The sequence below is a fragment of the Hylobates moloch genome, unplaced genomic scaffold (genome assembly GCF_009828535.3).
Source record: "Hylobates moloch isolate HMO894 unplaced genomic scaffold, HMol_V3 SCAFFOLD_10, whole genome shotgun sequence".
Classification (NCBI taxonomy): domain Eukaryota; kingdom Metazoa; phylum Chordata; class Mammalia; order Primates; family Hylobatidae; genus Hylobates; species Hylobates moloch.
Window position 1 is genome coordinate 62203359 of NW_026652285.1, and position 25373 is coordinate 62228731.

At 51.0% G+C, this 25373-nt stretch overlaps 1 protein-coding gene across 8 annotated transcripts in view; it reads right to left on the bottom strand.

Annotated features, from left to right (window-relative positions):
- Positions 1–25373, bottom strand: part of SEMA4D (semaphorin 4D) — a 93346-nt gene that overhangs the window by 22411 nt on the left and 45562 nt on the right. For 7 of the 8 annotated variants that reach the window (XM_032164486.2, XM_032164487.2, XM_032164488.2 and 4 more), the window contains 11 exons: positions 19982–20330; positions 17606–17751; positions 14011–14073; positions 11453–11551; positions 8281–8374; positions 7129–7242; positions 5973–6124; positions 3582–3757; positions 3346–3502; positions 2097–2319; positions 1086–1201 (listed from right to left, as the gene is read on the bottom strand). In XM_032164486.2, the coding sequence (XP_032020377.1) occupies positions 1086–1201; positions 2097–2319; positions 3346–3502; positions 3582–3757; positions 5973–6124; positions 7129–7242; positions 8281–8374; positions 11453–11551; positions 14011–14073; positions 17606–17751; positions 19982–20087 (1446 nt within the window). In that variant the 5' untranslated portion in view covers positions 20088–20330. Of the gene's footprint in view, positions 1–1085; positions 1202–2096; positions 2320–3345; positions 3503–3581; positions 3758–5972; positions 6125–7128; positions 7243–8280; positions 8375–11452; positions 11552–14010; positions 14074–17605; positions 17752–19981; positions 20331–20425; positions 20896–25373 lie in introns of those variants that run through there. The other variant, XM_032164481.2, reaches the window with a different exon arrangement.

The window sequence follows — 25373 nt, forward strand, 5'->3', positions numbered from 1 at the left end:
ACACCAGCAGCCCAATCTTTATTCTAATGAGAAGTCCACATTTTAGAGATGTTATAGGTGCCTGCCCAGTCTGGCTGAGGCCACTGAACAGCATGATGGCCCCAGAAGAGCTTCTAGGTCCCCTTCTTTCAACAGTGAGGCTGGGGTGAGGCCCCAGGGGGCCAGTGGCTAAAGCATCGACCCTTCAAATCTCCAGGGCTCCCTGTGTGTCCTGGAGACCGAGAGGCTGGTGAACAGATGCCAGTACCCGGTGGCTTATAACTTGCTCAGGCTATTTCATTCTCTTTTCCTTTCAGATCTGAGGGAGAACTCTCCATTAGCAGAGAGGAGGTGACCACGTAAAAGGACCCAGGCTCCCAAGCTTTGTGGATACAGGGGAGGGAAGAGGACAGAAGACCTGGAGGAGTGTTTGCAAATATGCACCTGCCAAGGGTAGGTATCTTACCCGGCCAGACAGGGGCCCCCTTCCTCTGCCTGTTGCTCCCAGCTGAGGGAGGAGAGGACTGACTGGGCCTGGACCCCACAAGGTGGATGGAGGTCCTGTTAGGAGCTAGGGCCAGGGAGGCAGCCCCCTAAAGGCCAGCGTGGATGCCCACCCACCCCTGCCAAGGGCTGCCTGGGAGTTTTGCAGGCCGAACCAGAGAGTCTCAGCCACAGGTGGAGATAGCTTTACAGATGAGACGAACCACTTCTCTTGTGGATTTTCCATGGTGACGAGTCAGCTGTATCACTATCATATCCCACAGATGCAGTCTGCACACCCCCCCGCCAAGCTCAGGGCATAAAAAGGTGTCTTCATGGAGCAGTGCCCACCTCTCCACAGCCTGTAAACCTGCACCAACAACTCAATGACATTCCAGCAACTTCGAAGGGGAAGTCCCGTCTCCCCAGGTCTGCCTTCCCCAATTCAGATCCTACAGCTCACGGAATGGCTCTGTGTCAAAGTCTGAAGGTTGGCTCACCCAGGGCAGACAGACAGAGGGGCCTGCCCAGGAGCCCGACTCCAGCTTGCCAACTCTCCTGTCACCTAGAATCAAAGCCACCGAGCGGGGAAGCCCCCGGTCCAGCTGCCTGCGTCACTTTACCTTCTTTGAAGACAACAGCAGGGTCTGGACTGGCTCAAAGTCCTGGAAGAGCTGGGTCTCCTCGATGATGTGAACAGCATGCTCGAGGCTGATGGCTTTGTGCAGAGCTCCCCGGTCTGCAGGGCCAAAGGTACAGGTCAGTGACACTAACCCAGACACAGAAACCAAGGACAGTGACCACAGCGGCAAACTTCACACTTTTCACTCTCAAGTCATTCCCTCCACAAGATACTTAGAAAACAATGATGATTTCTCATTAGAAACAAAAGAAGGAAAAGCCTTTGGCAAAATAAACAACTGGAAACCCAAGTGTTACGGGTTATTCCAGTTTTTTTCCAAGGAAAATAAACTGTTCCATTGTTGACCCCAAGAATCCTCATAACAGTCGACATTACATTTGAGGCTGAGTGCCACATGAGGGGGCTCCCACGCTCCACCAGCCCTCGGGGTGTCACTGGTAAGGGCTCTAGGCAGGCGGTGAGGACAGGGGGCATGTGAGGTCGGCTGGGAGGCTCCAAGGGCAGGCCACAATGCGCTGCCAGCCACTGTGGCTCCTGGCCCCTGTCCTTGTTCCAGAAGTGCTTATTACAGAGTCCACATGCCAGGGCACATCTAAAACCTGGCTCCTCGGCCAGGAAGCAGGGACGTGGTCTTCTGCCAGCAGTTAGGAAATGCCAGGCTGACGCCTCCTCCCAGGTGGCTCACACCTGCCCCCCGCATGGGCATCGCCCAAGCTCCTCAGCGGCTAGTACTCCTCTGCACCAGCCCAGCCCAGCCACAGGCCAGGACTTGCATTTTTATTTTTAACAAGTACCCCCAGTAACCTGGTGGTCCCAGATCTGAAAGCCACCTGGTGTGGTGACTTCTCAGAAATCTTTTTACGTTCCCCCAAACCTCCCGGGTCACCTCGAGGGAGGCAATGGAACTACTCACAAATGAGTAATTGGATTTCCCAGTTTTCCTACACAGATGTGCTGTCACTGTCAAGCCTGCCAAGCCCTTGGAACCCACCTGTGCTGACAAACATGACGTCATAGACAGTCCCATCCAGGGCCTGGGTCCGGTCCACCACGATCTGGGTGTAGTTCACATCTTTCTTGATTAACCTGGGCCTGTTGTCTATTGGGGTTACCGAGTCATCCATCAAAGGGTGGTCTTTAACGAACTGCAGCGTCTTGTCTGGCAAATTCAAGGAGCTGGTGTAGTTGGCGGCCCGTGCCTCGTTGTCGATGCACTGCAGGGAGAAAATCCCCGCTGTTAACGTGCTCGTGCTCCCACCACCCAACAGGTGCTTCCACACAAGCAGTCAACGCAGGGGGGCGCTGCAAAACCTGGAAACCACACAATGCATGCCTTGAAATGAGGGTAGCAGTGAATAACTTTACTATGCAGAAAGGTGGCCTCTCCCCAGCCACCAGAGGACACAGTTATAAAACACATCTGCAAGACAGAATTGCATTCACGATACATACTCAGGGAAGGAATTTGTATCTATTTGTAAGTGAAAAACACTTATTGAGCTTTCGAAATTGAAAAACAGAACATTGATTTGCAGCTTTCTCATGAAAAGAATACTAAACATGGCTAAAACCAGGACAATTTAAAACAGCATAAGAGCCTGAGGGATTTTTTCCCATTCTAGCTCCCTGATGTGTGTAAACCAAAATCTGTGACCACGAGTGAACACATTTTACTAAGCTATGCACAGAAGGAGCCATGATGGTGTCAGGGACAGCTGCCCTTGGGAGGGAACTGGTGCTGCAGTGAGCTCTGAGGGCCAGGACACCCCATGTAGGTCACGGCCCCACAGAGGGCTGTGCACATGCCTGTCACACCCATTTCACCATGTGAGGGAGGGAATCGGCCTGGAAATTCCCAATTTCTACATAAAGTTCACTATATTTAGGAGGAAAAAATGTGACTCCTGTTGACTAGTGGACAGTGCAGAGGCCTCTGCCAAGAAATGATGTGTTTCTCTGTAAGAAACTGAAAATGAAACAGACCTAATTGTTATGCAATGTTAATTGTGCAAAACAGCTGCCCCAGCCTTCTTGTTTGTGCAATAGTGTAGCAATGGCTGTTACGTAACATGCAAAAGGGAAGAAGGATGAGCTGTGCTCATCAGCCATCCCTGTCCCAATGCAGAGAGCCTTGGCGTGGCCAGGTACCCAGACCATGAACAGGCCCCAGTGCCTGTACTGGATTTCATGCCCTGGGCCTTGAAGGGAAAGCACGGCCCACCCCCAATGTCCCAGCTCACCGCTCCAGGCCGCGGCTTGGGTACCGGGCCATTATAGCGCACCCACTTGGTGTGGGACTGCTCCACTGTGGCGCTCTGCATGTACTTCCCATGGGAGAAGACCTCCTCGGCTGTGGACAGGTTGTAGGCGCACACTGCCGACAGCCCCACGTTGTTCCTGGGGAGGGGAAAGAGGTGACAGGACCACCTGGCGGCATCGAGGGAGCAAGGAGGGGGACTCCACCCAGGGCACTTACAGCTGTGGGGTGAAGACTGCGTAGAACACAGGCACCTTCAGGCCTGGGGACCTGAGCACGAAGACATCCCGCAGCACATTGAAGACCAAGCCGCTGTCTGGCCGGGAGCAGATGAGTCGGGCTTTCAGGAAGGAGGTCCATTTCTTCTGCAAGGTCCTCAGGCCGCCCTGGTCCCCCTAAAACCCCAACAACAAGACATGGTGGGCCGAGAGCGGATCCCCTGTGAGCAGGCACTAAGGTCAGAGGTGCACCCCTCCATGGCGCAGCACAGCGCAGCTGTGCCTGACTGAAACAAAGCTCGGGCAACAGGGGACAGAGGCCGCAATTATGTGTGTGGCCCGCAGCACCGCGTCCAGGTTCCAGCTTGGATCCCAGAACGCTCCCGGGTTAACACACAAAACAAAACAGACAAAAGCCCTCTCACTGAAAGCTCATTTAATCGTCCATGCCTGCCTGTGACCAGCATTCAGTCCTGCAACCGCAGAGGTGCTGCCGTGTTCACACACTCCCAACTGCCAAGGCCCCTGGCATTGTGTGACTTTCCTGACACAGGACCCATCAATGAACATGCTCTGAGTGGGGCAAGTGGCGACAGCCTCCTTCCAGGGGACAGCCACCAGTCCAGCAGCCTGTCTTGGGCAAATGTGTGAACCTTCCTCCCTTTGAGGGAATAGATCCTTCACTTCCTTTCTAGCCAAAGTATCTGCTAAAGTGCTTTGAACCTACTAAGTTCTTTATAAACGCTTTTCAGGGATCCGATGACCAAGACACAATTATAAACTACGCATGACTGTGTGTGGTCTGGAGAGAAATACTGAAACCACAAAACCTGAGTGCAGAGGAATATGAAATAGAAGCAGCCTTACTTATTTTGGACACAGGGAATATGTTCCCCCTTCATCTCTGCTGTGTGATTACAGGAGCCCAAATTCTCTTTTTGATAAAAGGACTTCATTTTCCTCCTTGATGTTTTAGCAAAGAATTTCTAGCACATTTTTCATCACGGGTCTCATTTGGCTTTCAGGTCACGGGCAGCAGGTGAAGGGTTCATGTGTGCCAGGGTGGTAGGCAGGAGCTGTGGGGGCTAAGCTCAAACCACCCCAGTCCAGGAGTTCAAACAAGTATGGGGAAAAAAAAGGGAACAGAGGGGACAACAGCAGTGTGCCTACGACTTGCAGAGACTTGTGGGGGATGGGGGTGGCTGTTCTGTGCATCACTGGATCCGCTCACTGATCCTGCTGCAAACCCTCCGTGCTGGGTAATAAGTCAAGGTCAAGGCAAGTCTGATCCTTGGCTTTCCGACGGCAGGGGAGGGCTCGAGTCCCCTGGCCAGTGCTGCTCTGACGGCATTCTGAGCACTGTGCACGCCTGCCAGGAGCCCTGGCCCTGCAGCACCCTCCCCATCTCAAGGGGCACTGGCTTGTCCCCCACACTCATACTGTTGATAGGATGGTTTCCTGGTCTGCAAGACAGGAGCACGGCAGCCACGGCTCGGGGGTAGCTGGAGGATCTGGTCAGTGAGCCCTGGCTACAGAAGGCCTGGGCAGGTAGCAAAGCACCAGGTGGATACTCAGGTGTGCGCATCACCCAACCTTCTTCCTTATGCAAGGGGCTGTTAAGGGAATGGTGTCAAAGGCACCCACTTTCGTGCGCCATAGGCATGAAAGGAACCCTGTTTCTCTGATGTCCTTGATGGTCATGACTACAGGAGAAAGGGCCATGCAGGAACTGTCTACCAATTTCCACTAGAGATGAATGGCTACCTGCTCCGAGATGAGCGCCTGGCCAGGGACATGGTGGCTGTGTCTCATGTGGTTTCCCCCAGCTCCCCTGAGGCCTGACAATCCACCTCCTGGAAACTGCCACTGAGCAACCTTGAGATTTCCTGTAATCAAGCCCATAGGCCGTTCTCTTGTGCTGAGCACTGTGCCTACAGTGTGTCATTTTAAAGGCACCACTCCCCCCACTTTTTATGTACTTAAAGATTTGTGTTTTGACAAACTTCTATATTGGTTCTCTCTTCTTAATCTTAAGCTGTCGGTTAATGTTTCACTCTTAGGTAGATTAAGACCCAAAGGTGAAATTCCAACAGACTCTGGTGAATACATTCCACAAAGCCTTGCTTTTTATAAGCTAAAGAGGTTTGAAGAGGGTGCATTAAAAGAAAGAACCTCCTGAGAACAGGAGGCTAATGGGTCACACATGGGGGCCAGCACTCCCTCAGTCCCCACAACCCCCAGAAATAAGATCCATTGAGAGCCACATCTGAGGCCCAGGGGAATAAAGTGCTAGGGAAAGTGACATTTGAGACGAAGGTCAGGAGCCACCCATCATCCAGGCACACTATTGCCATGGCAGGGGCCAAGTGAAGCCAGAGTGCCTGGCACTCACCTTGCACACTCTTGCTATCCGTGGGATCAGCACCCTAAACACAAACTCGTACTCCACAGACACCTCTGTGAAGAAGAAGTAGACCCTGTCATCCTCGCCGTCAGGGCTGTCTCGGCTTTTTCGGATCACGTCGGCAAACACGAAACTAGGCTCTGCAGAGAGAGGACAGTGATTATCCCAGAACATAGAGCTGGGGGACTGCCTGTACCCACGAGGTCACGAGGCCGGCTGGCACTGCCTTGGGGGCCTGAGGGCTTCCCTGCAAGGATGTCTGGAGTGTGCACATGCCACAATCCAAGCAGAAACTCCAGGGTCCGGGGATGATGACAGCCCTGAGCCCAGATGGTGCCCTACCCCCACCTCCTCGGCCTCAGAGAGGTGCGCCCGACGGTGGTTCTGCAGCGCATCCCACCCAGGTCCACCCCAAGAACTGACGCTGGGCCTCCCGACTTGAAGGTAGGGAGCCAGATCGTACCAGCATCAGAGACCTATGTAAGGCATGCATTTGCTGGTTTAAACAACACATGCTTCAAATAAACTCTAACCACCAGATCCTGCCCCACCCCGAGGAATGGCCGAGTGTCCCTGAATCTTGGGTCTGGGGATCTGCCCTAAGGTCAAGAGGTTCAAAACTCAGGGCTTTACTGGCTGGCACCCACAAGAAAAGCCCCCATGAACAGCCACCAGCTTCTTCCTGCACATTGAAGATGGACATCGGACATGTGCTGCTGGCAGCAACAAGGCACCCAGAGCCCATCCAACCGAGCGCTAGAGGCTGGGCCTGGAGGCAGGTCCCACACCAGTGTTGGTGCCACACTTTAATATCATTCTGGAAATTACACCATGTCCCCATCTGATTAATCTTAGTTTACCATTTACTATCAGATTCTCAATTTTATGAGAGTCTCCCAAATCCATTTTTGGGGGGTTAGTGGGGAGCTGTCTTAAGACAGTACTCTGTTACCAGTGAAAACACCCAACAAGGTGCCCTGGGACTCTGGCCATTGCTGGACAGTTTGGGAAGTGTCCCCCACAAACAGGGGCTAACACAAGCTTGGGGGCCCCCAGGGCTCAGAGACAGCAAAAGGAGAGATCAACGGGTGTGCGCTCACGAGGAGACGTGAACCTCCCACTAAGGTGCACTGCTCTTCCTTACCGTTCAGCCAAGGGATTGCGTATTCCGTCCTCAGAGGACTGTGGGAAGAATTTCGGGAGATGATGGGTTCACTTCCCAAAAAATTATACGACGTCCCCGAATAAAGTTCTCCATCTGCAGGGGCCCAGAAGAAAAGAGGAAAAGGGAACCAACCTCTCAGGCTACGGCACCAACACTGCGACAAACATTCAACACAGTGTTTTCCTTTATAACCAATTAAGTCCCTGCCTGGGGAAAGGAAAAGACAGTCTCCTCAGCTTTTGGGGTGTCCTGTGTCTTCTAGTTCTTTCTTTTTCGAGATGAGGTTTTTTTGTTTTGTTTTGTTTTGAGACAGAGTCTCACTCTGTCACCCAGGCTGGAGTACAGTGGTGTGATCTCGGCTCACTGCCACCTCCACCTCCCAGTTCAAGCGATTCTCCTGCCTCAGCCTCCCAAGCAGCTTGGACTACAGGTGCGTGCCACCACGTCTGGCTAATTTTTAGATTTTTTGGTAGAGATGGGGTTTCACCCTGTTGGCCAGCTGGTCTCGAACTCCTGACCTCAAGTGATGCAGGCATGAGCCACTGCGCCTGGCTTGAGATGAGTTCTTGCTGTTTCCCAGGCTGGTCTCAAATTCCTGTCCTCCCGCCTGAGCCTCCTGAGTAGCTAGGACCACAGGCGTGCTCTCGCTTTGCTGGGGATAATTTAATGCTCCATGTTCAGCTGCATTTTAAGAGTCATGGGGCAATAAGTAAACAAGAGCAAGGAATTCCCGTATCCAGGAAAATGCTGGCAGATGCAACAGTGGGTGCACACCAGGCTATGACCACTTGCTCAGGGGTGTGAGACCACTGCAGACAGTATGTGGCTCAGTCAAAACCTTACTCTCAAACAGGAGCATCTGCTCAGCACGCGGGGATTATCCAAATGACATGAGCCAGCAATGGAAGCAATGGATACAAAGTGACGTTTACCATGGCGGCTATTATCCTTGCAAACAATGAATTCAAAAGTTAAAGGGTCTATGCAGTCACATGTGCCTTTTGTAAGGATAGCTCCTATTTAAACAAAGCCAAGGAAGACAGCACTTCAGAGAAGATCCAAATATCCTGTTTGGTAATTAACATGCCACTGTAATCTTCAGGGTGAAGGAACTGGAGGGGCAGGACTCACCAACCATGACGGATGTGTAGCTGTGTGCTGGGTCAAAGGGACATCTTCCTTTGCCATCTTCATTTTTCCTCAGAAACTTAAAGGATGTTAAGTTCTACAATTGAATAAAAAGAGAGCACATCATCAGATGGCTGAATTTCTGTAGTAACAATGTGTCTTTGCACCACTTCATTTTACAAATTTGCTCTTCTCGGAAGACCAACAGGGCCGAGCAGATGGGTGTGGAGCTACGGGAGTCCCGCCCATCAGGGCCAGGGCTTATGTTGCTCAGCACAGGCCTAGACATCAGCACCTTGGTGCCCTTGCTCCGATGCCCTGGCCAAGCTTCTCAAGATCTCAGACCCTCAATTTACTCATCTGCAAAATGGAAATGGCAACGCTGATGGCTCTAGGGCTGGAAAGCCACCAGGACAAACCCAATACAGGACATGCTCAGTATGTGATCGGAAGCCCATAAGCAGAATTTTAACATCAATAAGACAGCATTCTAAGCAGCTAGGTGACCCAATAAATAGGAAACAGAAAAACATAAACAGGCAGAATCCCTACGTCACTCCACCCACCAAAACACATTCCAGATGGATCAACAATTTGAATACTAAAAACAGAACCGCACTGTACTAAAACAAAGCAGGGGCTGGCATTTCCATCTGGGGGTCATCTCATTACCTGGCCAGAGTGCCCACAGCCACATGAGGAAAAAAATACACAGATCCAACCACAGAGAGAACTGGAAAGTTCCACTCAGGGAAATAACACGGCAAGGTTAAATACGTGACAAACTGGGGGAAATGCCTACGGAATGGCAGATGAAGTGTCTCCATCCCTGAACATGTGAGAAGTGTGGACAAACGAGTGAGAAAGGGCATCCAGGAGAAAAACAGGCAAAACCCAGCAAGTGACAGAAGAAACCCATCTGGACAGCACAGACGAGAGAGGGGCTGAGCCTGCCAGGAACCAGAGAGCACACAGAATACGTGTGGGGATGCCGCTTGGCAGCCAACAGCCTGGGCATGCTGAAGAAGACGGGCAGGGCCCACGGCGGGGTGAGGGCACCCAGCACCTCTGCCGCAGGAGGCTGGCTGGAAACACGCTCTCAGAAGCAGAGTAGGAAGGCTCAGACCACGTGGAAGGCCACAGCTGACACCCCTGAAAGGCCGGTTAAAGCAGCACACGGCTCTTCACCTGTTAGGTTAGGGAATATGAACCCCACTGGATGTGACCATTTATCATACCTTGAAAGGAGGTTTGGGGGCTGTTGGGGAAATCTGAACGGTGACTGGAGACTGGATGATGCTGGGGAATGATCGAACGTTTTCTTAGATAATGATAAAACTGAAGTTACATAGGAAAATGTTACTATTCTTAGGAGATGCCTGTGAAGGCATTTGGGAGTCATGGGTCATAGTTCAGCAAGCACACATATGTACACAGACACATATGTGGACAGAGACATGCACAGGCACACAGACACGTGAACACACACTCTCAATTGTGCAATCTAGGTTGCCAGGATATACAAGTGATACATCTTTTCTGCAGCTGCGAAAACTTTTATTAAAAATATCAGGAAAAATTGACGGGGTATGGTGGCTCATGCCTGTAATCCCAGCACTTTGGGAGGCTGAGGCGGGTGGATCACCTCAGGTCAGGAGTTCAAGACCAGCCTGACCAACATGGAGAAACCCCATCTCTACTAAAAATACAAAATTAGCCAGGCGTGTTGGCGCATGCCTGTAATCCAGTTACTTGGGAGGCTGAGGCAGGAGAATCGCTTGAACCCAGGAGACGGAGGTTGCAGTGAGCTGAGATTGTGTCATTGTACTCCAGCCTGGGCAACAAGAGTGAAACTCCGTCTCAAAAAAAAAAAAAAAAAAAAGGAAAAATTATAGGTCTAAATTTAAACCAAATACAGTATCTAACCTCAACAGCTAACCTATCTACAGAATGTTAAGTTTAAATGACAGAACTTTAAGCTCCTGATTGAGTTTAGCCAGAAAAATCCTTTGTTGTGCAAAATGTTTCTGGTCCAACTGTACTTTCTGCACAAAAGTAAATACAAATGACTGTCTTTGAGGACTGAGGGTCTTACTATCCCCAAAGCACCCCCACCCCCTATCAGCTTTCGTTGCCAGCATCTATGGTACAGGCAGCTGGGTAGACCCCTACTATGAATCTCACCCCAGACGTCTGTGTGCAAATACCAGGCTTCCTCATCAAGTCTCTAATGAGGCCATACGTTGTCTTGTCATTTATCTCTGACTCAAGATTGGAAAATATTTTAATTCCAATTAATTTAGGGTTCTAGCACATGACGCTTTTCACTGTGGCATATTTTACATTTATCAGGACTCATTAAAATCCAGGGACACACTGTAGAAAATGTGCTTCATTTTCCATGTTCCCATGGACTTATTTAAAATGCTACTTCTCCCTCTCTTTCTGATGATCATCACATTGCTCACCAGATTATCGGGATAGAAAGGACCCTCACACAGGGGGAGGTGCCAGACACCAGGCTGGGCAATCAAGGATGTGACCCGGTGAGGGACAGAGGCCGGACTTGCTTCTCAAGGAGCTCAGCACACTTGACCTGCTGCCCCTGAGTGGACGGACCCAGGAGTGGTTCAGTGAGAAAGCTGCACACCACAGCCGACCCGAAGGGTGGGTCCCACAGCCAGAGCACAGATGCACCAACCAGGAACACACAAGTCAGGAGCAAGTCCTGACTTTCCCACCTGACCCAGATGCCCAGAGCTGCCAGGCTGTCTGTCCTTTCCAGCACGCGCCCCCACCCCATGGCATGTTCAGGCTATCTGTCCTTCCCAGCACGCCCCCAATGCCATGTTCAGGCTGTCTGTACTTTACAGCACGCCCCTCCATGGCATGCTCTGCACTAGCACCAAGGGCTCCCAGCACCTTGAGCTGCACCCCAGGCCTCACCCTTGGCCATGGACACCGAAACTTAGAGGAGCCAAGTGGGCTGTGTGCCCCTGACAGCAGCCGTGCAAGACTTTCAGAGGAGCCACAAGCTGCCCCCGTTTTCTGCAGCTGGATCTGAGAAAATCCTATTTTTTAGGGTGGAGACAGCTTTACATCTGCTTTGAGCCCCCTTCTACTTTAACTGCTGACCAGGCTGGCGTGAGCACAGGGAGGTGCCCATCAGCCTTACCAGGTGGTCACAGGCCGGCTGGAATGCGTTAGTCCCACACACGTAAAGGGAAGTGGCGCTGAGTGGCTGCAGCACCCGGATGTAGTTGAGGCACTCTGTCTGCAAGGAAGAGAAATGCACCATTAGCAACCGTCCAGCCCAGAGGCCCTCCACTATTCAAACTGCTCACGCCGTTCATCTCAGGGGCACAGTCCCACATTCACCAACACCAGCTCACACGTGGCCCCAGGCCAACGAGGCAGGTGTGCATTCTCAGCCTTGTCTTGTCATCTAGACCCTCTGCAACTCCTCTTCACACACTGGCCTGTTCTCGTACAGTGGGAGGTTCACTGAGACCCCAACCCCACCCTTAGGCAAACCTAAAGCTGAAACTGGCCTGAGTAACTGTGTCTCTGCAGTGTCCACATGCTATTCAGGTGCCAAACAGGATTTTGTTTCAGTCCCTAATTGATACTCAGCAAAGATGTGGTGACTAAAAAAAAACTCAATGAATGCTTACCTCAAATCTTACTGGGACACCCACTGTTGAAAGCAATATATTTTACTCTTGCTAAGTATGTGGACCACTTGTTCTGTTGCCAGGCCTGGAGAAGTGTCCACCCTACAGAATTTCCTCTTTGTTTCTGGAGACCCCACCCTGCCTCCCACTTGCACAGAACTAGGAACAGCTATACTAGGTCTACCCAACCCAGGGTCCCAGTCCAGCCCCCATGGGAGAGGCTGCACTAGGAGAGCCTAGAGCCCGGCTTGGCATCAGAAAGGTCCAAGCAGGAAAACAAAGATACCATTTCAGAACCCACTATTTCAGGCTAAAAGTACTTGCATTACATGTGCTATAGTCTGAAATCATCCCACATTAGGAGAGTTCTCTTTTTGCTTGACTGTTTTTAGACTGGTTGGAAGTAATTCACTATTCACCCCAACCCACCTGCACACCCCCGGAAACGGGAGCTACACTGCACCGCCTGCTTTTCCTCTCATTTCCTAATCTAACTTTGGATTTAGAGACAAAGACTTCAGTGCAAGAGTTTAGCATTTTGCTAAGAAAGTTTAGCATAGACTTCCTTAGGTTTTCTTTCTTTTTTTGCCGTTAACTCAGCTTGTCTTGACCACCATTGAGGAAGAATGCCCAGTGCCAGGTACGGACATGATGGCTCAGAGGGTGGTGAGGGTAACCTAGAGCTGCAGACGGGAATGAGTACTCGGCCCAGGGCTCCCTGAATGAGCACCACATTGAGGGGCCTGAGGGACCAAAGGGACGGACGTGTGCCAAGAATCCAAAAGTCCCAGTGATAGAGAAAGGAGCCAGAGAAAGTCTAGGCAGACAGGGGCAGGTCCCTGACAAAACCCCACATGTGAGCCAAAAAGCCTAAAACCCACGGCCCAGAGCGAGAACTTCTATCCGTTTGCCCGCTGTCTCCCGATTGGTTCTTTCTGAACAACATCTTTTTACAATCAGATGTTGCCTTTTCTGAAACTACCTACAGCCCACCCTGCCCCTCATCCTGTGCCTATAAAGAGCCCAGACTTAGCTGATAGAGAAGAGAAGGTGCTGGACTAGAGAGAGGTGACTTGACTTCAGAGGGATGGCTGGACTTTGGAGAAATGGCTTAAATGGCTTAACTTTGGAGAAGAGCCGGCCAGAGCTGGCCAGACTTCAGGGAAGATTATTTGCTCATCTCGTTCCCTCTCAAGCTCCCATCTCCGCTGAGAGCCACTTCCATCGCTAAACAAAATTCTCTGACTCCACCATCCTTTAAGTGTCCATGCAACCTCATTCTTCTTGCATGCCGGACAAGAGCTCAGGACCCCAAGTGTGTGTACCCAAAAAAGGCTGTCATACTGGCCCTTTGCCCTCACTGGCAGAAGACAGCTGTCCCATGCAATGAGAAAAGGGGCCCACTGAGCTTATAACACACCGCTGTCCATGGAGAGCAGAGATAAGAGAGCACTGTAACACACCCTCTGGGGCTGCAGGGGTCACAGGCACCCCAACCTGGGCACCACCACAGGGCCCACACAAAGCCTGCTCCTGCTGGCACCCAAAACAGCTGGCCAGATCCCACACTCGCTCACTCATGTGCTCCCTCCTGCAAGAGGTTGAGCACAGCAGGCCAAATAAATGGGGCATCTCTGTCGCAAGTCCAATGAATGGGTTGAGAAAAACTGCATGACTAGCAACTCTCCAAGCCTAAGGCCTCTGGGTGCAAGGAAGCAGAACAAACCCTGAATTTCTGCACCATTCACCAGTGGGCTTCAGAAGTCGTGTTCTGTAGTCAAAGTTTCAGGCCATCTGAACACATTCAATTCATATGAACTTTAGAAAAGTATTTCTCAAAGGCCAACTATGTTTGGCACCTGCTTTGAGAAACCCAATCCCGATATTCAGGAACAGAGGGATGAGCTCCAAGACGCATCACAACAAAACCAAGCCCAGCAGAATGAACAGAGCCTGGAGAAAAGGCTGGCCTGCACCACAGGAATGCTGGCATTCAGTAGATTAAAACAACCAAGAAATACCTGAATGGGATTCTTTGTAGCTTGCAAAAGAAATTTACCTGTTTTGATTTCCCCTTTTCTGCACATTTTGCTTTTTTGTCTTCTGAGACCTTCCAATACACCTGTTGGGATGGAGTCCGTATCAGTGCATATTCTTTCAAAGAGATACTAGTATAAAAATGCACAATTTTAAAAGCACATGATAGAGTTTAGAGCTTAGAGGTTTCTCCTGAGATGATCAATTCTCAGACTGCAAGGGAGGTTCAGAGAGCAGGGGAGCAGCCTGGGGCCTTCATGAACATCCTCACTGTGATCCTTACCCTGAAACCAGTGGAGTCTGGAAGACCAGCTCCAAAATTTCCATCACTCACCATAAAATAGCAGCAAAAATCAAACTAGTGAAAGTGGAGAAAATTAAATTATTTGTCAAAAACCTAAACCATAAGTATTTTCAAACATCAAAGTGGGCTTTTTTCTATCCATTCAAAGTGACTCTACAGGCCGGGCACAGTGGCTCACACCTGTGAGCCCAGCACTTTGGGAGGCTGAGGCAGGCGGATCACCTGAGGTCAGGAGTTCCAGACCAGCCTGGCCAACATGGTGAAACTCCGTCTTTACTAAAAATACAAAAATTATCTGGGAGTGGTGGCGGGCGCCTGTAATCCCAGCTACTCGGGAGGCTGAGGCAGGAGAATCTCTTGAACCCGGGAAGCGAAGGTTGCAGTGAGCTGAGATCGCACCACTGCACTCTAGCCTCGTGTGCCTGGGCAACAGAGTGAGACTCCATCTCAAAAAAAAAAAAAAGTGACTCTACAGTCCAGTTAAAAAAAAAAAAAAGCCTCAATATTCACTGTATCAGTAGAAAGGGAGATTTATGATTCCTTAAACTTGCATGTCGGCAGCAGGAGGAAGTGATGAACTAACACCACCAGCTCAGCTCAGGCACCATCTTAGTAAGATCCACGTTCCTACCACCTCTTCTTTCAAACCAGGGACAATTCGTGATCAGAAACTGCCAGGGGGTGGGGGCCTTAGCCCCTTGCCCTCCAAAGCCCCCACAGGATAGAAAGTAACATAAGACAAAAGGGAAAGAACAGAGGCTTCTATATCTATCCCTGCCTCACCTTCCCCAAAATGCCCCCTCTCTCTGTGATGTTCCATAACTGATGCAAAAGAAACCAGTAACAATACATTTTTCTCCACCAAAAGGCTTGTAGCGGGTGTCAGGACTCAGAGGTTAGGAAGCACACAGGGCTTCTAGGAGGGAGAGTGTGAGGAGAGGAACCCCACTTTAGGTTTCTAACTAACTCAGTGGATTCCTGCACAGCACCCAGGCTGCAGATACAGTACTAAGGGAGTGTCGTTTCATAGAAATGGAAGTCCTGATAGGGGCACACAAAAGCGGAACAGAGTCTCATTTAAAATAGCAACTTCCTTCAGCATTTAAAGTACAGCTGATTTAATCAACTCGCATGAAATGCATAAGGACAAGGGAACGTATACTTCAACAGACTCTTGATCACGTTTGCAGGGATTTTCACTGATGCTTGGCGGGGGTCTCTTTATTTTTTTCTTTTAAGTATAAGAGGTCCCCAAGCCTCTCCCCAACCCCGACGGACCACCATGTTGTCATTAACAGAGCAATATCTGGCTCTCACTGAACACCTGTGGGGCCAGCACAAACACACTGTCCACAATTCCCCCAAGACCGAGTGTGAGCCTGTGTGGTCAGGAAGGCGCTCAGAGGAAGAGAATTTAACAGACACGCGACGAGTAAGAGTTGAGCGAGGTGAGACCACCACATCCTTCTGCTCAGAGTGCCTCACAGTGCTGAATACTTTGTTTTTGTTTTTTTGAGACGGTCTCGCTCTGTTGCCCAGGCTGGACTGCAGTGGCATGATCTCAGCTCACTGCTGCCTCGACCTCCTGGGCTCAAGTGATCCTCCCACTTCAGACTCCCAAGCACCTCAGACTCCCAAGCACCGCAGACTCCCAAGACCTGAGCCGCCACACCTGGCTATTTTTTGCAGTTTTTGTAGAGACAGGGTTTCGCCATGTTGCCCAGGCTGGTCTCGAACTCTTGAGCTCAAGTAATCATCTGCCTACCTCGACCTCCCACAGTGTTAGGATTACATGTGTGAGCCACAGCACCCAGCCAAATACTTGTTTTCAGAGCATAATGCTCAGAGCTCATTTATGTGTCAAACAGAAATTGAGAAATAAGCTAGACCCTAGAGATGAAAACAAAAAGAGATCTGGGCAGAAAATGTCCAGCGTGAACCTAGAACAGATTCCAGAGAGCAAGAAAACTACCCCACACCGCGAGGTCTCAGGAGCCAACCCAAACAGGCTGCTGTTGACCGTGGATGCGACAATTTGAGCATGCGGTAGGGGTTTCACTGTGATGGGTCAAAGAAGAGCAAATATCTTTAAATCTATGACTTCACTGTGACACTAAAAATCAATCAAAAAACTCACTCTTGCCCTTCAGAGGGGAAACTGACTCATTAACTCATTATTCTGAAAACTGGTAAATAAAGGGCAAAGATTCCAAGCATCGATTCTGCATTTCCCCAAGGAACTAGGGCCAAAATAGCTGGTGATGGGCACTTCCCCTTTTATATGATTTCCAGCTAACAAGTGGAGAAGGAGAGGTAGAATCAGAACATTGCATTTTGCAATCTTTGATGAGAAGAAGATGGTGAAAGGCCACCGAGACTCAGGAGGAGGAACACCTGCCTCCATGGAGAAGCCCGCCTCTCACGGCCCCAAGTGGGGTGAGCCTGGACCTGACACCCAGCTGGGGATGTGAAGACAGAGCTGCATGCTAAAGACACCATGAGTGGAGCTGGGTGTGGTGGCACATACTTATAGTCCCAGCTACTCAGGAGGCTGAGGCAAGAGGATCACTTGAGCCCAGGAGTTTGAGGCTGCAGTGAGCTATGATCAAATTTTAAATTCGGTCTGATTTTTAAAAATGTTTAAAGACACTGAGGACTCAGGAGCAATGTGAAGGGTGGGACATGGGATGGGCTGTGCAGAGTAGCTTTCTCAGGAAGGAAACCGAGGCTGGCTCCTAGAAGCGGAGACTGAATGGACTGGGTGACCAGCTGCAATGGATTGGGACAGCGTGGTTGCAACCTGATTCAAACTAAATGTTCGAACCAACTAATCAAGCATCATCCACGAGAGAGTCGGTGAAATATCAACACTGGCTGAGTGTATGAAGACGTAAATTTTGGAGAAGCTATTTTTGGTTATTTGCACGACAAGGGGCGCTTTCCAATAAGAGATACCCAGATGAAGAATGTGGTGTCGGGATCTGCCTCAATGCCCCAGGAGGTGGAGGGCACTGTGGGCAGGACTGAACAGCTGGCCTTGCATAAGCTGCAGTGGGCACAGGGCTCATGGCATAGCTGTCTCTGCTCATAGGTATGTTCGAGACTTTTTTCCTAATAAAAAGTTCAAAAACAAAAAAAGCAAAGAGGGTGGTCCCTGGGTGAACTGCTGGTGGACACCCAAAGATGGGGCTGCATGGTCACAGCTACAGGATGGAGGCTCCAGATAAGTCAGCCCCCAGCCCCACAGTGGGGCCAGGAGAGGCTGCTCACTCAAGCTGGGCTGTGTGGACATGCAGGGGAGCCCAGGACGTACCTCATGCTGCTTCTCGGAGATGTTGAGTGCGTTCACAGCGAAGACCGCCTCCCGGGCACCTATGTACAAGGTGTCCTTGTCCTCGCTCAGCAGCAAGGCTGAGTAGTTGTAGATGTCCGGCTCATGAAACTGCACCAGGCGCACCTCTGTGGGATGCAAGGGCAGGGTCAGGGTGGGAGGAAGAAGAGAGCGATGGAAGCATTTTTAAACCTGGACACATCCTAGGTCTCTGTCTCAGTGACAATGAGCACGTCTGGGTGCAGTCATGTCTCGAGGGCCATGTATTGCTGCAACAGGCACTGTTGCAGTGGAGGCGGCCTCAGTCAACGCCAGACCCACAGTGTAGCCATCAGGTGTGTGCACGGGAACCACTTACGGCCCTAGAGCTCGAGCCTGGAGCTAGTGTGCTCACTTTGAGGCTGTAAGTCGGATGTCCCTTCCTGCTCCCTCAGATCCCAGAGTCCCAAACCCTGCTCTGCCAGTTGCTGCCTGTGATGGCTCCCACCCTCTGCCCACCCAACTCTGGTCTACATGCCTTGTCATCCACAGATTAGGTGTACAGGAATACAATGATTTAGGATTTTCTTATTCAGGAAAAGAATGTTTTACTTCAAAATCTTTACGAAATTTATTTTGGAGAATATATCCATCAACCCACGAAATTCTCAGTGATCACCACCACAAACTTAGAGAAACAAGTGACATCTCTTTGCTTATTAGGTTACTGTATCAATAGCTACTTAGGAAAATGAAGATTTGAGCAATAGCTGCTTAAGAATAATATAAATGTATCAGCATTATTTTTTTTAGGACCTGTTTCTTCAACTGTCCTGACAACGATTTGAGCATTTTGACCTTGGCTTTTTAATATTACCAAGAGTCTGCTTTATTTAAGAGTCAGGTGGGCCAGGTGTGGTGATGGGTGCCTGTAACCCCAGTACTTTGGGAGGCCAAGGTGGGACGACTGCTTGCGTCCAGGAGATCGAGGCTGCAGTAAGCTATGATTGTCCCACTGCACTCTAGCCTGGGCAACAGAGCCAGACCCTGACTTCGAGAAAAAACAAAGAGAGTCAGGTGTTCATGCTTTCTGTTCTAATTTTCCCATGTGGAAGAGAGATGCACACAGGCAGCAGGTCCTCTCTCAGCACAACAATGGCCTATATTGCTGACAGCTCTCAGCCACCTGCAAGCAACACCTTGCTCAGGACCCAGGGTGTAAGCTGTCAATCCACTGAGTCAGAAACCCAGGTCCCCAGACACATCCTCCAAGAGAAGAAATAACTGAAACAAAAACTAAACAGCAGGAAAGGAAAGTAGCTGGCATGAGGCTCAGCTGCACGTAGGACCAGCATCCTCATGATGCCTCACTGTTCTTCTCAGGCGCCTGGGGCAGATGCTCAGCGGGGCGGGTGCTTTGGCAGCACACCGCAAACATTACCAGGTACGAGGGAGGGAAGCTTCCTGTCAGGGGTCCCCAAATTCAGAAATCAAATCAGGAGGTCTGCCCGAGCCTTGCTGAGTATCTACAGTTGTCACAGCCTCTCCCTTAAATCAGCTGCGTAGGCCTGTCTGCTCAGACAAAAGTTCTCAGAGCAGAGAATCCAACAGATCACATGCCAGCATCCTCAGCCACCTGCCTGAGCATCCCAGGAAGTGGGGTCCCCGTCCCGTCCCCAGCCACCCGCCTCAGGATCCCAGGAAGTAGAGTCCCTGTCCTGTCCCCAGCCACCTGCCTCAGGATCCCAGGAAGTGGGGTCCCTGTCCCGTCCTCAGCCACCCACCTCAGCATCCCAGGAAGTGGGGTCCCTGTCCTGTCCTGAACCACCCACCTCAGCATCCCAGGAAGTGGAGTCCCCAACCCGTCCCCAGCCACCTGCCTCAGCATCCCAGGAAGTGGGGTCCCCATCCCATCCTCAGCCACCCGCCTCAGCATCCCAGGAAGTGGGGTCCCCATCCCGTCCTCAGCCACTTACCTCAGCATCTCAGGAAGTGGAGTCCCTGTCCCGTCCCCAGCCACCTGCCTCAGCATCCCAGGAAGTGGGGTCCCTGTCCCATCCCCAGCCACCCACCTCAGCATCCCAGGAAGTGGGGTCCCCATCCCGTCCTCAGCCACTTACCTCAGCATCTCAGGAAGTGGGGTCCCTGTCCCATCCCCAGCCACCCACCTCAGCATCCCAGGAAGTGGGGTCCCCATCCCGTCCTCAGCCACTTACCTCAGCATCTCAGGAAGTGGAGTCCCTGTCCCGTCCCCAGCCACCTGCCTCAGCATCCCAGGAAGTGGGGTCCCTGTCCCGTCCCCAGCCACCCACCTCAGCATCCCAGGCAGTGAGGTCCCCATCCCAGGCCATCAGCACCCCTGCAGGCTTCGTCACTCACCTCTGTGCTCCCAGGTGATCCGGGGTATGGGTGCAAACGCCATCGCTGTCCCAAACATCACTGCAAGGGCCATAAGCAGCCCCCTAATGGGGGTGCACATCCTCATCAGGTAAAGGTGACCCCAGGGGCTTCAGCAGCAAAGGCTCACGGCAGCAGGTGGCAGGGCAAGTGTGCTATTGCAGATGCGGCTCAGTGTCCCAGGACCAGGGCCAGCAGCACAGCCTGGAGCTGGTGAACAGCGCGGTCCCTGAGAATCCACATTTCCCAGTTCTCCAGGTGAGGAGGGGTCGCTCTCACCACCGCAGTGTCAAAGCCCACTTGATACTTCTTCGGGGCCTCAGAAGAAATGCTGGAAGGACATGAGAAAGAAGAGGCAGGACCCGTGGTGAGTGATGACCTGCTTCTCACCGCTCTGTAGCCCCTCTGCTTGCCCTGGGTCCTCACCCGGGTCCATCTGCTGAGGAACACGGAAGGCAGCGGGGGACAAAGAGAGTCTTAGAAGTGGACAGCCCACATGGACACAGGAAAGCGAAGCTAGGGTCTTCAGGAGTCAGTGCTTCCCGCTCCTCCAGCTCCCAGCCCAGAATGCAGGACAGACACATGGCGGGGACCTGGTGTGGGGCACCCGGCAGACACACATGGCCGGCTGGCTGCCCAGCTTCCTTCCTGTGTGGCTGCTGTGTCCAGCTGGTAATGAGATGAAAATGAAGGAAGAGAACTCGGGTTTCAGTTTCCCTTAGAGACTCTGCCTTTGTAACGCTCAGCGAGGAAACGGCCAGAAAAACCAGAGGCTGCAGAGAGAGCTAAGATGTACATGTGAGTGCACACGCATGCACACACACAACATATGCGCACTCACATACACAGATGTACACCTGAACAAACACACGCACGTGAGGCCTCACCACGCAGGAGTGTCTGACCTCCTGCCCCAAATGGGACCCTGCTAGCTCTTCCAGTCGCACTTAAAGAAGTCTGTGCACCACAGAAACGGTGGTAACTCACTCTGATTTGCCTAGTAAGAAGTAGCCCTTAGTAAAAGAACAGGCTTAATGCTGCTTAGTGAAATTGTGGGGCTGGTGGTGGGAGAGGTGTGCATAGGCCTCCTGGCCCCATCTCTCATGTCCCCAACATTCTCTGATGACTGCATGACTACTGTCCTGGTGTACCTTTGCTGGGCCCCACAGCCTAACCCACCACAGGACTGGCCCAAGGGGGTCTAGCCCCTTGATCTGGGGCCAGCTGCACCCCTGGGTTCACTCTATGAGAATGTCCTGAGCTGGGCACCCAGTGATTGGGCATTTTCACATTACACTTCTGTAAACAGTTCACTCAAAACAGCAACCTGGGATCCCTGAGTCCCTTGCTCCCCCTTCTATCCAGGAGTCCTGTGAGGGTCACGGAACAACCACACCCCTGAGCTCCAGACTCCAGAACCCCACTCTTCCCCACCACCTCCACATGCTGCCTTCCACACCCAGCCAGACACAGCCGAAAAGGAACCTCATTCTGCTTCCAGCCAATTCCTACAGTCCGTGTCCCCACCTAAAAAAAAGCACCAGCAGTCAGGGGCCGACCCCATCTACCTCTACCCCCACCCCTACCCCTAATCCATAGATGGTGCTGCTGCTCAGCCCCAAACACATCTGGGGCTTGTCTCCTCCTGTCCATCTCCACCACCATCACTCATCTGAGCAATGCTCACCTCTCATCCTGGCCTCTTACTCCCTTACCTCGCTTCCACTCTTGCTTCCGTGGTAGAGATCACTGGCTTCCTGCCCCGGCATCCATGTTCCTGCACTCTCGCTAACAGAATCCCGAGGTTACTTGGGTTGGCAGTGTGCCCAGCTCACTATCTCTCCCAGCTTCTCTGGTGATAGTTCTAGCCAAAAAAACTATATGTGGAATTTATTAGATGGCAATTCCAGGAAAGCTCTTTAAAGGAGGCTGATTCAGCTAGCAATTCCCTCGGTCCTTCTTCCTGCTGCTGCCTGGAACTAGAATGTGATGGCTGGAGCTCTGGCAGCCATGCTGTGAACATGAAGATAAAAGTCTCATTCTAAGAATGGCCAAGTGAAACCCACAAGAGCCTGTGAGACCCTGATAACATAATGGAGACTTTGCACTTGCTTTCTGCTGTCTATTTATTAGCAAGTCTATGCAGCCTTGCTAATAAAATTGTTAAAATCTTTACATTACTTGCTTGCAGATTCCAAACTGACACAACCTCCCTCCAATCCACTGCCACAAAGTAGCAGTGGCCAAAGTCATGCTCTTATCATAAATCAGATCATATCCTTTCCCCATGTGAAATGTTTCAACACCTTCTCATCACTCAGAATAAGGCCCCATATTTTCATCATGGCCAGCAAGGTCATGGACAATCCTACTCCACCTCCATCCAACTGCTCCTCATCCATACTCCCTCCACTGCACTGTCCTGGCTACACCTGAACACACAGGGCTCGGCCCCTCCGCAAGGCTGTGTAATGGCTGTCTCTCCTGCCTGTCAACACCATTTAGAACATTTCCAGATGTGTCTGTTCTGAAGCTGCCGGTCTAAATCCCACTGCACAGTCTCATTCATCTGAGAGGCTTTTCCTCTGTATAACTGATCGGTAATTAGGAGTGGCCTCCAAAAGCTGCTCCACTTTGAGCTCCCAAACCAGTAATGGTTTCTATATAGGCTCCCAATGAAGAAGACTCAATAAATGATAGGTTCAGATCTTCTGAATTCCAGGCATATTTGCAGTTCCTTGCCATAATGGTGTCACTTTCTGTTTGCAAAACAGAAGTAGACCTACTTGGCCTACAAAGTTGTGAGAATTATCTGCTAAATCACATTAATATATAACTAATCAATTAGCATCTGATAATAATAACGTTTATTGCTCTGACAAATACGAATGGAGCTCCTGCTAGGCCTGGAACAAACCAGTCCTGGCCCCACAGAACCCACACCCTGGAGTGGGGCTGCGTGGAAGCAACCAGCCCAGGGCCTGGCACACAGAGACATCCCATGCCCCTCCAGGGTCCTGCTGCCCTTGCTCTTCGCAGTCCTCATTGCATGCGATGACAGACATGGGAAAGGATGGTAACAGTGGTGACAAGCTGTCCACAGTCCCTCAAGAGAAAAGCTCTCATTAAAAACCATCTACCCCTCCTTTTGAAGCAATGATCCCCTGGCATTTTAAGGATGCGTCCTTTCTCCCGTTCCATGTGACAAACGTCACACAGCCAGTGAGAGCCAGAAGTGACAATGTGGCCAGGCTGCCCCATCCCTTAAAGCAGAAGAGGACTGCATACTTGCATCATGAGAGACTTCACGCTGGCTCCCGTGCCACCAGAGGAGGAGGAGGAAGTAGGCCTGTGGCAGGCAGGGCCTTGGAGAGGGTTCTTATCATGCATGCAGCAAGGACACCAGTGGCCTGGTCCATGTGCTGCAGTCCCAGCCCAGTGAAACCCAATGAACTGACAGTGGCTCCTCCAAGCCACACCCAGCCCCAGGTCCCAGCCAATGCAAAGCTGTTCACAGCAAGGATAAAGCAGAAACAATCCCCCTCGAGGCATGTTCCCCCAGCTGGGCAAAGGTCCATACACACAAAAGAAACAGCAATGAGCTGCCATGGGATGGGAGAAGGCGCTCTGAAGATGGATGCGGAGCCTGCAGAGGTAAGGCGTGACAACCACACAGGAAGCCAGCAGTGGGGACAGCCCAGGGGCAGGCGAGTGGGTATACAAACCGCTACATCCAGACGGGGGAACGTTACTCAGCATTAAAAATAAATGAGCCATTAGGCCATGAAAAGACACGGAGGAACTTTAAAAGCTTATCATTAAAGAGAAAGAAGCCAACCTGCAGAAGTATATACTGCGTGATCCCAACTATAGGACATTCTGGGAAAGGCAAAACCATGAAGACAGTAAAAAGATCAGTGGTTCCCAGGGGTTGGGGAGACAGAGGGTTTTTAGGGCAGGGAAACTACGCTGGCAGGGATACTACCATGGAGGACACAGGTCTGTATGCATTTGTCCAAGCCTACAGAACGTACAACACCAACTGGCAACCCTAATGTCCAGGTACAGATGTTGGGTGATAAGGTACCTATGTGGGTTCACTGACTGTAGCAAAGGCACCACTCTGGGGGGGATTCTGAAAGTGAGGGGGCTGTGCATGTGTGGGGAAGGAGTGTATGGGAAATCTCTCTACCACCTTCTCAATTTTTCTATGAACCTAAAACTGATCTAAAAAAAAAGTCTATTAAAATCAGTAACAACAAAGAACAGGCCTAGGAGTTCCTTGCCAGTCACAAAAGAAGCCTCTGTGAGGGTTCGTGGCCTGAACACGTTAAGGAGGTGAGTGTCCACACCAGAGGGCTAGGAGCAGAGACGCAAGGCCCACAGGGCCCAGTTCATTTCAGGTCAAATACCAAAGATGCTGCGTCACTGTTGGAGAGATATGGTTTGCATGGGATCTAATTCCTATCTAGGTCCCCCGACTGCAGTCAGTCCTCTGTGTATCCCAATAGCATGCTGGGGTCAGGCCAGGCTAAGAGTCCAGAGCCAGGAGATGGGAGAACACAGAGATTTATCTCAACTGTCTCTGGAAACCCAATGAAATGACTCTAAAAGGATATGAACTTTAAGGATAAAAATGGAGAAGGGAGGTGACTTTGGAATCTATTAGTAGGTGAGCAGTAACCAGTGGTGTGCTGGCAAGCTGTAACAACTGGCTCTCCACGGGGTGGGCAGTGGGGGTGGGTGGTGGGGGTAAGGTGGGGGGTGCCCAGCTTGCAGCACACGCTGATTTCTGTGGTGTAAATGCTGCTTTCGAGCTCCCAGAATGATGCCGCTGAACTGGGGAGAGGTGCACAGCAGCACCCAGCACACGGCACTGCCACCTCAGATACAAGAGGCGAGTAACTGCAACCACACAGATAACAGTAGAAGGCACATGATACTAGAAAGGAATAAGTTCTGAGTATTTTACCTTTTTAAATATAATTTGTTTCATTTTAAGTCCATATATTTAATTTTTAACAGTGGCTGTGTTTACCACCAACCCCGTCACACACCACCAGAGCTGACTGATTGGAATTTCAGACCAGAGTTGAGCCAGGGCCTGGAAGAAGTCACAAAGAAATACAACCTGGAAAATGGAAGCAACCTTAAAAGTAAAATGTAGTGAAAGAAATGAAAGGCTGGAAAGTAAACCAAAGAGGTTTCCTAGAAGTTACACATGCAGCAGAGATGAAAAAAGGGGGAATAGACGACTGGAAGATCCATTCAGTAGTCCCACACGGAACTGGCAGGAGCTCCGGAAAAAAAAATGAGGAATTATTAAAGCAGTAATAAAAAGAAAATAACTAGAACAGAAGGACTTGGGCTTTCG